General features: G+C 43.9%; 1 protein-coding gene across 6 annotated transcripts in view; it reads left to right on the top strand.

Moving 5' to 3' along the window:
- The first annotated feature begins 1,138 nt into the window (after positions 1–1,138).
- The window catches only part of KAT7 (lysine acetyltransferase 7), a 40,793-nt gene continuing 29,385 nt past the window's right edge, over positions 1,139–12,546 (top strand). For 2 of the 6 annotated variants that reach the window (XM_003912717.4, XM_003912716.5), the window contains exons 1-4: positions 1,139–1,431; positions 4,489–4,636; positions 9,579–9,755; positions 11,168–11,407. In XM_003912717.4, coding sequence (XP_003912766.1) covers positions 1,417–1,431; positions 4,489–4,636; positions 9,579–9,755; positions 11,168–11,407 — 580 coding nt within the window. In that variant the 5' untranslated portion in view covers positions 1,139–1,416. Of the gene's footprint in view, positions 1,432–1,846; positions 2,551–4,488; positions 4,637–9,578; positions 9,756–11,167; positions 11,408–12,546 lie in introns of those variants that run through there. The other 4 variants (XM_021928985.2, XM_021928984.2, XM_009190200.4 and 1 more) reach the window with 3 other exon arrangements.

Raw genomic sequence — 12,546 nt, 5'->3', positions numbered from 1 at the left:
GGAGAGTGCTGGCTAAGGGTCTGGAACTTTAACTCTTTAGAGTTCTTTACTTAGCACATCAATCAGATGTTTACCTTCTGCTACTTTGTTCTTTAGCCCCTGGGGAAAATCTCCATCTTAACGGGGGAAAATCTCCATCTAAAGGGGCCTCAGATTGAAATTGGGGTTAGGGATCCTAACTTAATGACTGAGCGTGCCTGGGTTCCACCCAGCCGCAATTGGGCAAGACTTGGTCCTCTCAAGGCCTTTCCTCCAGAGAGGTTAAATCTTCAACGCCTGCTCTCCACTTTCCAGCCTTTTCTTAAGGCTCTTCTTTCAGCCTAGTATCAGTGACCAACCTCTCCTTCCTAGGCCCTCTCATTATTATTTAAATTTCCATTCTTTTGGGGGCTTCAGCTTCAGTAAAAACATTCCCTCTTCTTCCTCCGCCTCAAGCATCTGGATTCCAGAGGTCATTTGAGCTAAATAGGGCTCAATGCTTTTCTGACTCTGGTACTGCATTCCCGGGACACTTTCAAATCACATTTTTCACCCCAGGGCCCCCAGTGGTCTCAAACCCAAACACAGTGCGGGAAGGAAGTGGGCGCTCGCCGCAGAGCTAAATTGGGAATTCTTTGAGCTGCAGCTTCTGGAGAATGGTTTTGCCTCCTCCCCGCGACATCAATTAACTTACTTGCTGTTAGCTAAGGGCAAGGACAATGTCTCCTCTACCAGACAGGAAACTTCCTGATGGCGGACGCTACCCTTTAGTTCCTTTTTCAATTCCCCATTCCCACCCCTTCGGCACCAGGATGGTTCTTAAAATACAAAGTTTCTTTCACAAAACATCCCTCTGCAACTTTTGAGTTTATGTAATAAACGGAAAAGTCCTTTAAACAATCAGGCAACGAAGGGGTTAAATCTAATCTCAGCAACCTGATGGATTCCGGGGGGTTTCCTTCCTCGACTCTAGAAATTAAAACGACCGGGAAGGGAAATTTTGCCCAAGGTAAAGATGAGAACCGTTTACATCAACTGTCAGGCTTCTGCCCCAAACAAGAATGGCTACCCACGCCCACAAACAGCGCCACTCACGTTAACTAAAAATGGCTGGCCCCGGATTCCACCTCTGGAGTCACTTTCTGCCCAACTTCAAAATGGCGCCCACTAGCTTCACCAAAAGGATCTAATCTCCCAGCACCCTCTTTGGCCCGTAACGTCAGGTGACGCGAGACCCAGCCGGAAGTGAAGGAAAAAGCGCTTCAGCCCGCGGCGCCTGCGCAGAACGCTCCAGACGCTGAGAGGCAGGAGGCACTAGGGATCGTCCGCAGGATTGGAACTGCTACAGAGGCCGCCACGGAGCCCGCCGGAGCCACCGTTCCTGCTGCTGCTGCCGCCGCTGCCCGAATCGGAACCGTCGGGCCGCAGCCGCCGGCAATGCCGCGAAGGAAGGTGAGAAACGGGAGAGGAGGGATGGCGGGTTTCTAAGGACAGTCGATTGAGCACCGTGACGCAGTTGGCCACGCCTCACAGTGCTTGGGTCCCAACTTCCCGCTCCCCCGAACCTTGCTTAGCCACCCTCTCTTCTGTCCATATCCAACAGAAAAATGTGGGCCCGACCCTGGCCTCGGCCTATGCTTGCAACTATTCCCGCCCTCTGCTTGCCTGGATCGGAGGCGTTCTTATTAATTGGTCGCTGAAACGTCAGGAAGCATATTGATTGGCTGGTGACGCCGCCTGTTTGGGCTCAACGGTCACCTCCCCGCGTGCGGGGGCGGTGTCTGGCCCCGGCCCTAGCGCTCTCCCACTGGTTGGAGAGAACGATCCCTCCTCTCCTGATTGGTCGGGGTTGGCAGTCTGTCCTGTGGGGGCGCGGCTTAGGCGGACCTCGATTGGGTGGCCCGAATCCCCGCCTTTCCGAGCGGGGACGCTGATAGGTGCAGAGGCGGGGTTTTGGAGGCCTCGTTACTTTCCAGGTGAGGGGCACAACAAAGCAGAAGACTGGGTGGTGGGAAGCCGGCGCCCACTCCCAGGGGATCCCACTCAGGCCAGTTGCCTCCAAGCCGTAATCTTTATTTGCTAGTTCGACAGCTCCTAGAAAATGCAGTTGGTAAAAACCGAAAACTTCTAGAATTAGAAGGGACTTAGGAGGTCACCCAGGAATGGCCCCCTACTTCTTACAGTTGAACGAACGGAGGTCCATGGAGTGCCGCAAGCCACTCAGGCAGTGGCAGATCCAGAATATAGAACAAATCTAACTCAATTCAACAAATGTCTATTGATTACTTTCTGCGCGGTGGTTGCTGAGGATTCAGAAATTTATTAGACGTGATCCCTGGCTTAAGGGTATCACAGCCCGATAGGAGAAAACAGACATGAATAACCTTAGAACGATCTAGTAAGTTCTCTGCTTGGAGGTGTATACAAAGTGTTACAGGAAGGAAGTGAAGGAGCAGTTGGTCTGCTCTGGAGTACAATGGGAGGTATACTGGTAAAAGCCACAGGGAAGAGCTGAGTTCCAGGATCAAGCCAGGAAGGAACAAGTCTCACATCAAGGCTTTAAATATCTAGGTAATTAGACTATAATGGTGACTTTTAAGATTCCCCCTTCATTTTAGCTGTTTTCTGTGATTCTTGCTTATTTTAGACATTTTCTGTGATTCTTGCTCATTTCCTGGCAGGTTACCCTTGAGATATTTGGAAAACTGGGTGATATTCTTGCTCATTTCAGTAGAAATCTTTCTCTTCACAGAGGTTTTTCAGGCTGAAAATGTATGCTTTTTAATGTCTCCTAAAATGATCTCAGCTGGTGGGTGGTATGTATGGTTTTTTTTTTTATTTTAAGATGGAGTTTTGCTCTTGTTGCCCAGGTCGGAGTGCAATGGCATGATCTCGGCTCGCTGCAACCTCTGTCTCCCGGCTTCAGGCGATTCTCCTGCCTCAGTCTCCCTAGTAACTGGGATTACAGGCGGATTCCATGACGCCCAGCTAATTTTTGTGTGTTTAGTAGAGACAGGATTTCACCATGTTGGTCAGGCTGGTTTCGAACTCCTGACCTCAGGTGATCCACCCGCCTCGGCCTCCCAAAGTACTGGGATTGAAGCATGAGCCACCGCGCCCAGCCGGTGGTATGTGTGTTAAGGCTCACCAAATGCAGAAATAATATTGGTGCCTTGAAATAGGGCCCCAGTCTTCTTTCTTAATTTCCTGAATACCAGGAGTTTCTTGAAAATGTACATTTTTTTAGTAACCTGTTTGGCGGCAAACCTGTCTTAATCTGTCCTGAGGCTACTTACGGTTTTTGTGTGTCTCATTTAGTGTGACTGTTTATATCTTTTGCTGCAGAAGTATTATGTTTTGTTATTGGGTGGTATTTGCAGGATACATGCAAAGTACTCCCCTTCTAAAAATCCAAAAAAAATACGAATTCTAAACACAACTGGCCCTCAGGGTTTTGAATAAAGAATTGGGACTTACAGCATGAATCTTTGTATTTTTAGCAAATACTTTTTCCTTTCTGGTTTTGTAAAGGGTATAGTGTTAGTGCTTAATTGATAAAAGTTATCTTTATGGCTAAGAAAGAACTCCTCAGGAGGTTAATAATTGACAAATAATTGTTCATTGAAAAGATGGTTTTGAAAACAACTGTTTTTGAATACCCATGAGTCTTCATGTGCAAGCTGCCTTTTTGAAAGATAGATGGCTTTCATGTGGAGAAACTTCAAGGATAGATGGCATACGCAGTAACAATTTTCGTCTTTTTCTGCTTAAATTCTTTTGGGATCAGAGTTGTGGTCCATGATATTTTGAGATAGTATATGGTTTTAAAAAAATATGATAGCTTTTCATGGAGACATTTAACAAAAGCTACTCTAAAGTTAAATGAGGTCTAGCACCAACGATTTTTTCACTACAGTGGACCTTTTTTTGTGATACTGATCTCCGAATGATCTTGGTTCATACTTAGTGCTAATACAGTAAGAATTAATTATCTTCATGGCTGGGTGTGGTGTCTCACGTCTGTAATCCCAGCACTTTGGGAGGCCAAGGCGGGTGGATCACCTGAGGTCAGGTGTTCAAGACCAGCCTGGCCAACATAGTGAAACCCCATCTCTACTAAAAATATAGAAGTTAGCTGGGCGTGGTGGTGGGTGCCTGTAGTCCCTGCTACTTGGGAGGCCAAGGCAGGAGAATCGCTTGAACCCAGGAGGCGGAAGTTACTGTGAGCTGAGATTGTGCCCTTGCCCTCCAGCCTGGGCAACGGGAGCGAATGAAATGGAAGCTCTTCATTTATTTAACAAAAGTCCCTTATTTGTACATTGTTCCATTTAAGTGTTCTAAATAAAGTGAAGTTGCCTGGGTGGGTGGGAGGATGGGAAATGCTTGTGGAATCCTTTCTTAGGTTTGAACTTGGTGTTTTTGGTGTCATAGCTTGTTTTATTTTCAGTGTTAATGCAAACCCTCAGACCAAATGCTTCTGTGCTAATATCTGGATCTATGGTATTACAGAGGAATGCAGGCAGTAGTTCAGATGGAACCGAAGATTCCGATTTTTCTACAGATCTTGAGCACACAGACAGTTCAGAAAGTGATGGCACATCCCGACGATCTGCTCGAGTCACCCGCTCCTCAGCCAGGCTAAGCCAGAGTTCTCAAGGTAAAAATCTTCATTTTTCCTTACCACTCCTCACATCTGGCTGACTGGCCCATCACATTATTTTCCTAGTTAATGTGGAAACTGGTCCCTTGGCTTGGTGTAGATGACAGTGCACCAGATGATTGGTAAAATGTGGAGTGAATGCAGAGTTGTCAGGTCTTTAACAATGCTTCTGTTGGGGGCTGCTATCCAGTTTGTAGACCCAAAGGAACTGTGGATGGTATAATGGATAGAGACACATGTATGTCTTGAGTCATTTGTGGTTTTTTTTGTTTGTTTGTTTGTTTTTTTAGATCGCCGTGTCTCCATCAGTAAAATGAAAATATTATCCCTTAACTTTCTATTTGAATGGTTTAGGCTTAGGGACTTGAAGTCCAGATGGTATCTGACTTATGGTGGTTTGATTTAATTATTATTATTTTTTTAACTTTACTGTGGTGCTAAAGCAATATGCATTCAGTAGAAACTTTTCGAATTTTGAATTTCAGTCCTTTCTTGGGCTAGTGATATGTGGCCGAAATATTTTCTTGTGATGCTGAATAGTGGCAATGAGCTATAACTCCCAGTCAGCGAGCCATAACTCCCAGTCAGCCATTTGATCATGAGGGTAAACCAGTACTCTTCAGTGTACTGTCTTCAATAAATTACATGCAATATTCAACACTTTATTAAAAATAGGCTTTGTGTTAGATGATTGGGCACAATTGTAGGCTAATGTAAGTGATTTGAGCCTATTTAAAGCAGGCTAGGCTAAGCTATGATGCTCGGTAGGTTAGGTGTATAGTGCTTTTATTTTCTGGAGACAGGGTCTTGTGCTCTGTTGCACAGGTTGGAGTGCAGTGGTGTGATCTTGGCTCACTGCAACCTTGACCTCCTTGGCCCAAGTGATCCCCCCCACCTCAGCCTCCTGAGTAGCTGGGACTACTTGGGAGGTCTTATTATGTTGTCCAGGCTGGTCTCAAACTCCTGGACTCAAGCAGTCCTTCTACCTTGGCCTCCCAAAGTACTGGGGTTATAGATGTGAGCCATCATGTTCAGCCTGTAAATGCATTTTTAACTTATAATTCTTTCAACTTATGATGGTTTTATTGGAACTTAACCCCGTTATAAGTCAAGGAGCATCTATAGTCTCTTGGACTTGTTATTGGCAGAGGCCCAGTACTTCTAAAACCAAGTTTAATTCTGGAATGTAGTCCAATACACACTTGATAAATATTAATAATTGTACCAAAATATCAGTGTGGAAATATGGAATTTTGCTTTGGTAATAAAGAATTGAGAATCTTGGGGTTGGAAGGTAGTTTGAAGTATCTCTAGTGCATTTAGGCATCTGGAGTTAGATTTGGAGGGTACCCTTGACCCCTCCTGGCTCTTCTCTGGTATTCCCTGAGGAGGAAAGAAGGTTGTAGCTAATATAGAGAGCTGATGATCAATAGGTGGTAATAGATTAGGGGAAAAAAGCTTTAACATGTTTTGAGCACTTCAACAGTGTTGCTTTGGTTACTTTTTTTTTCTGAGATGGAGTCTCGCTCTGTCGCCAGGCAGAGTGCAGTGGCGTGATCTTGGCTCACTGCAACTTCTGCCTCCTGGGTTCAAGCAATTCTCCTGCCTCAGCCTGCAAGTAGCTGGGACTGCAGGCATGTGCCACCATGCCCAGCTAATTTTTGTATTTTTAGTAGAGATGGGGTTTCACCATGTTGGCCGGGATAGTCTCAATCTCTTGACCTCATGGTCTGCCTGCCTCGGCCTCCCAAAGTGCTAGGATTATAGGCGTGAGCCACCGTGCCCTGCCGCTTTGGTCACTTTTATATGAGTATGTTGCACAATGAGAGAAAAACCATCAGTTTTTCAAGCAAGAAAGTGGGAATATCCTCTTTAACAACTGTTCTTAACTTTATTTTTGAATTTAGGATTTCAGCTAAAGTATTGCTATTGTCTCTTGATTCCTTAAGCTTTAAATTTTTACCACAATGAGACTATGGATAAATAGCTACTATAACTCAAGCACTATGTTATGTCCTAGGAACCATGATAGAAAAATCATAGTTCCTGTCTTCAAGGATCTTACAGTTCAGTGCAAGATATAGATATGAAAATTGGTCATGGGAATATATTATGGCAAGGGCTGTGAGAGGGGTTTGCATAGAGTACTACAGAAGCCCAGAGGTGGGATAGCCAACTTAGGGCAGCACTCCCACAACGATGAAGTCTTTTTTGTTGTTGTCAAGACAGAGTCTCGCTGTGTTGCCCAGGCTGGAGTGCAGTGGCATGATCTTGGCTCACTGCAGCTTCCGCCTCCTGGGTTCAAGTAATTCTCCTGCACCAACCTCCCATGTAGCTGGGATTACAGGTGAGCGTCACCATACCTGGCTATATTTTGTATTTTTAGTAGAGACAGGGTTCGCCATGTTGTCCAGGCTCGTCTTGAACTCCTGATCTCAAGTGATCTGCCCACCTCGGCCTCCCAGAGTGCTGGGATTACAGGCGTGAGCTGCCGTGCCTGGCTGCACACTGACGTCTTAAAGGCTCTGATAGGAATTTACAAGTTGAAAGATGGGAATATGTTGTTCTCGGCAGATGGAACAGCATATGCTAAGGAAAAGACATAATGTTCGTAGAAAGTATAATTGACCATGCCCTAGACACCTTAAAACTAAATATTCAAAACAGCTAGGAAATGCGTAAGCCCTGGGTCTTGACCTCATGACCACAGAGTTGCACAACTCCGGGGTACTATTTACAATGTCATCAATGTAAGGTGTTCCTCCCTAGAGCAAAATGTAGATCATATTGTGAAAGGAGGCCCCTGGAGATGTACAAGTTGATAACCTTGCTGTGTGCTAACTCTTCTCACCTGAAAGTTTGGAAATTTTCAGTTTTCTTCTTTGGAGAGTCTATAAGATTTCTTCAGATTTTTTGTTGTTAAAATATCCGTTGGGGGGTGCAGCTGCGAGAGAGTGAGGCTGACACCTGGCCTGTGCATCCTGCCCTCCAAAAAAAAAAAATTAATTAATTAAAATAAAATATACTTTAGAGAGGATTTTGAATGTTCTCACCACAAAGAAATGACAAGTGTTTGAGATATGGATATGCTAATTATTTTGATTTCATCATTACACAATGTATACATCTATCAGAACATCACAGTATACTCCATAAATATGTACACTTATGCGTCGATTAAAACAAAACTAAGACTGCTAGGGGCTTACGCGGAGGGAGTTGAGCCAGCATCACCACGATGATGTTGGAGAGCGAGCAGTTCCTGATGGAGCTGACCAGACTCTTCCAGAAGTGCTGGAGGTTGGGCAGCATCTATATCACCTTGAAGAAGTAGAGTAGTCGAACCAAACCTGTTCCAAAGAAAGGTTCTGTGGAGGGCTTTGAGCCCTCAGACAAGTGTCTGCTAAGGGAAAAAGAAGGTCAAAAGAAGGTCAGCACTGTGGTGAGCTCCAAGCAAGTGAATAAGTTTCAGATGGCTTATTCAGACCTACTGAGTGCTAACATGGATGGGCTGAAGGGACAAAAAGAACAAAAGTAAGAAGACAAAAGCAGTAGCACAGTAAAGGGCACAAATTTCCTGTTTTCACCAATTAACCACTGAATTGCTATTTTTTCCTTTGGGTTTTACTTTTGGCCACATAGCTAGGTTTCTGGTTCCCCCACACTAGGTGTTTTCACATAAGATGTAGGATCCTTTTGCAAAGAATAGCTGCAGTGTTTATAGGGTAGTTGTGGTAAGAATCTGGTTTATTTTACATTTGGCTAATTGGTCTGTACTGCATGGTTATATACTCCTGGATTATAGATTAAAAGTCTCCGTAGTCATCTCTGTAGAGCGTAAGCTATCATTAAGCATGTCTGTTTATCAAAAAAAAAAAAAAAAAAAAACTAAAACATATCTATATATATTTTAAAAAATGCTTTACTTTCAGCTTTGAATTTCTTTCATTTCCTTTGTCATCAGGTTGGAGATATAAAAGGGGGGCGCTGAGTGCCTCAGAATAGGTTTTTCCATCCAAAAAACTTAAAATGCTGCATTCCTATTTTACCTTTATGAATCTATTATGATTGTGCTAGAGAGAGTAATAAGAAAGAAAAAAATTGGCCCCTTAAGAAAGGAAATCAAGGCCGGGCGCGGTGGCTCAAGCCTGTAATCCCAGCACTTTGGGAGGCCGAGACAGGCGGATCATGAGGTCAGGAGATCGAGACCATCCTGGCTAACAAGGTGAAACCCCATCTCTACTAAAAATACAAAAAATTAGCCGGGCGTGGTGGCAGGCGCCTGTAGTCCCAGCTACTCGGGAGGCTGAGGCAGGAGAATGGCGTGAACCTGGGAGCTGGAGCTTGCAGTGAGCTGAGATTGCGCCACTGCACTCCAGCCTGGGCCACAGAGCCAGACTCGGTCTCAAAAAAAAAAAAAAAAAAAAAGAAAGGAAATAATTTTGTTTGTTGTTATATCTTTGTTAATAGAATATCTGTTCTATGATGGGTTAGAAAAAGGGAAGAATGAGAGGATGCAGCTAATATTTACAAAGCACTGTGTACCACGGATGATGTTAAGTGCTTCACGTGCATTATCTCACCTATTCCTCACTACAATGTTATGAGGAATGTGCTACTAGTATTTTCCTCTTTAATAGGTCAGGAAACAGGCTTGGAGAAAATAACTTGCCCAAGATGCCATAGCTAGTTGGTATGAATCACATTCAGTCATAATTCCAGAACCTAAACTATTAATGCTGTACTACATTACATCTCTATACCTGAGCTAGGCTCTTTTGCTTATATTTTATTTAATTAAATAGACATTTTAAGGATTTGTTGGATTTTTTGAAACATGAAGAGGAGGAGGAGGAGCTACATTCTAATAAATTATATGGATAGGAAGTAAAACAGATTTCCATCTTTTTTCTTTATTTTCTTTTAAAATCGGGATCAGATTCCAGTCCTGTTCGAAATTTGCAGTCCTTTGGCACTGAGGAGCCTGCTTACTCTACCAGAAGAGTGACCCGTAGTCAGCAGCAGCCTACCCCAGTGACACCGAAAAAATACCCCCTTCGGCAGACTCGTTCATCTGGCTCAGAAACTGAGCAAGTGGTTGATTTTTCAGATAGAGGTGAGTGGGTATGGTATGACTTAGACCTATCACAGAGCATCTGGGTGAATTTCTTTTTAAGGAGGGCTTGGGGCCACTGCAGGTAGATGCCTAATACTTCAGCTAGATGAATGCTGTTTGCTTGTTTCCTTTCTTACATCTTGCTGAGGACAGTTTGATATCAGAATATTCTCAAGGTCCAGAGTAACTGGAGTATATTAAAATGGACCTGTAATAGGAAAAAGAGACTGGGGCCTTCTTAACCACAGATGAAAAGGGCTCGAAGCAGACTTTTCTTATAGCCATACTTCTGAGCCCATTTATCTCCAAATTTCTTCATGCAGAGGTTACCGACTGGTGAACTACTTCTAGCCTGTCCGCATGGTTGGTTGGTTTGCTTGCACAGTGTTTAAAATTTTTAAAATTTGTTTCTAGTATTTGAAAACACAGTGATTTCATATAAAAACCTGGATTAATCATTTATTTTAAACAATGAAAAGATCTGGGAACACTAGGTGGCCAATCACCCATAGTAATAATTGGCTGGAGTTGAATAGTAGCTGTCCCCTTTGGATGGACAATGAGCTGTCTATTTGGCCTTGCTGAGCCCCTGTAGCCATTTGGTTTGCAATTCCTGATTTACAGTCTGGAATTTCAAGATTGAATTGTTAGACTACCAACAGGCTCACTCAAGAGTCTAAGTCCATTCACATCTTACACCAAGCCTGTCCAGTGTCATCAAGAAAGACAATCACTGTCACTTATCTTCTGTCCTGTGTCTCTCCTGGAAGGGAAATGGGATAGTAATTGTTTTTGTGTGTGTTTTTTTTTGGGGGGGGGCGGGGAAGGAGTCTCGCTCTGTCGCCTAGGCTGGAGTGCAGTGGCGCGATCTTGGCTCACTGCAAGCTCTGCCTCCTGGGTTCACGCCTTCCTCCTGCCTCAGCCTCCCAATTAGCTGGCACTACCGGTGCCCGCCGCCATGCCTGGCTAATTTTTTTTTTCTGTATTTTTAGTAGAGATGGGGTTTCACCGTGTTAGCCAGGATGGTCTCGATCTCCTGACCTTGTGATCCGCCCACCTCGGTGTCCCATAGTGCTGGGATTACAGACGTGAACCACTGCGCCTGGCTGTAATATTTTTAAAATTTATTTCCATCCAGTTTTGATTATCCATGATTAGCAACTCAGGAGAAATACAGATAGGTGTAATAGGTAAAGTACAAATTTAATTTTAATTAGAATTTAAAGTTGCACAAAAGGAATGTTGTAGAAGTGCCTCTTAATTTTCCACTTAGCTGTCTAGCAGACAGGTAGCTGAAAGTTACTGGTTAAATCATAGAAAAAGAATCTGGGAAGCCCATAAACTCATCTGAATAGTAAACCTCTAAATAAATGAACCTCACTCATGACTTCTACCAATTGTTTTTGCTTTAGAAACTAAAAATACAGCTGATCATGATGAGTCACCACCTCGAACTCCAACTGGAAACGCACCTTCTTCTGAGTCAGACATAGACATCTCCAGCCCCAATGTGTCTCACGATGAGAGCATTGCCAAGGACATGTCCCTGAAGGACTCAGGCAGTGATCTCTCTCATCGCCCCAAGCGCCGTCGCTTCCATGAAAGCTACAACTTCAATATGAAGTGTCCTACACCAGGCTGTAACTCTCTAGGTCAGTGTGCCCCAGCTTCATGACATCCTTTGTTCTGTGGTTCTCTCTCCCAGGATCATCCAGAAATGTTTTGTGTTCTGTTGGGGTTTAGCTTCTTAGGCTCTTCGTGGTCATGTGCTGAGTGATAATGAGTTGCTCACTTGAATAAAAGCCTTTCTCTTCTTGACTGATGGTCCATAATAATAGACCTGGTTGTAAGGAAATTAACTATGATGAACAATTTAGTTTATCAAGAGCTTTTCCCAGTGAAAAATTCACTCCTTTACCCAGCAAAAACAAAAAAGACTATCTCCAAATATCTTATTGCATGGCACATAGCTCATACTCAGTGAGGACTAGTTAAGGGTAAGCTAGTACAGAATAGTGGTTGCGCAGCCATAGCTGTTAAGGAAATGAGGAAAACATTTCCTGTCAGGAGGCTGTGAAATTAAGAGTACACATGAGACCCTAGCCTTCTGTAACTTTAGTAGCTTTAGGTCTTGTGCTTTGTGTGCTTAGTAAGTATAAAGAAGATAAAATATTTCTTCTGTGATAAATATCTTATTTTCTTATGAGTTTTACCCCTTAGTGAATTACTTTAGAGATTCTTGGAGTGGTTTGAACCTTATTTGTGCACCTTCAGTGAGCTGAGGTGCGTATATTGGGCTTAAGCTTTTGTCTAGGGTTGGAAGAAGCTGATTGGGAGATAAGGGGTCTTTCACTACTGGGTCTACTTCTCAAATTCACACTTTGCATGTGGCTATCAAGTTTGAAAAACGGTAGAACAGAGTAAGTTACTGCTTAGCAGGCCAACAATACACTTTCTGTAGTGGTTTTTTTGTTGTTGTTTGTTTGTTTGTTTTTGAGACGGAGTCTCGCTCTGTCGCCCAGGCTGGAGTGCAGTAGCGCCATCTTGGCTCACTGCAACCTCCACGTCCCGGGTTCAAGCGATTCTTCTGCCTTAGCCTCCCAAGTAGTTGGGATTACAGGCGCCCACCACCAGGCCTGATTTTTGTATTTTTAGTAGAGACGGAGTTTTGCCATGTTGGTCAGGCTGGTCTCAAACTCCTGACCTCATGATCTGCATGCCTCTGCCTCCCAAAGTGCTGGGATTACAGCATGAGCCACCACACCCGGCCTTTTGTTCATTTTTATAGAGA

Source organism: Papio anubis, chromosome 17, assembly GCF_008728515.1.
Source record: "Papio anubis isolate 15944 chromosome 17, Panubis1.0, whole genome shotgun sequence".
In the NCBI taxonomy this organism is placed as follows: domain Eukaryota; kingdom Metazoa; phylum Chordata; class Mammalia; order Primates; family Cercopithecidae; genus Papio; species Papio anubis.
This window is presented reverse-complemented; position numbering and strand designations above follow the sequence as displayed.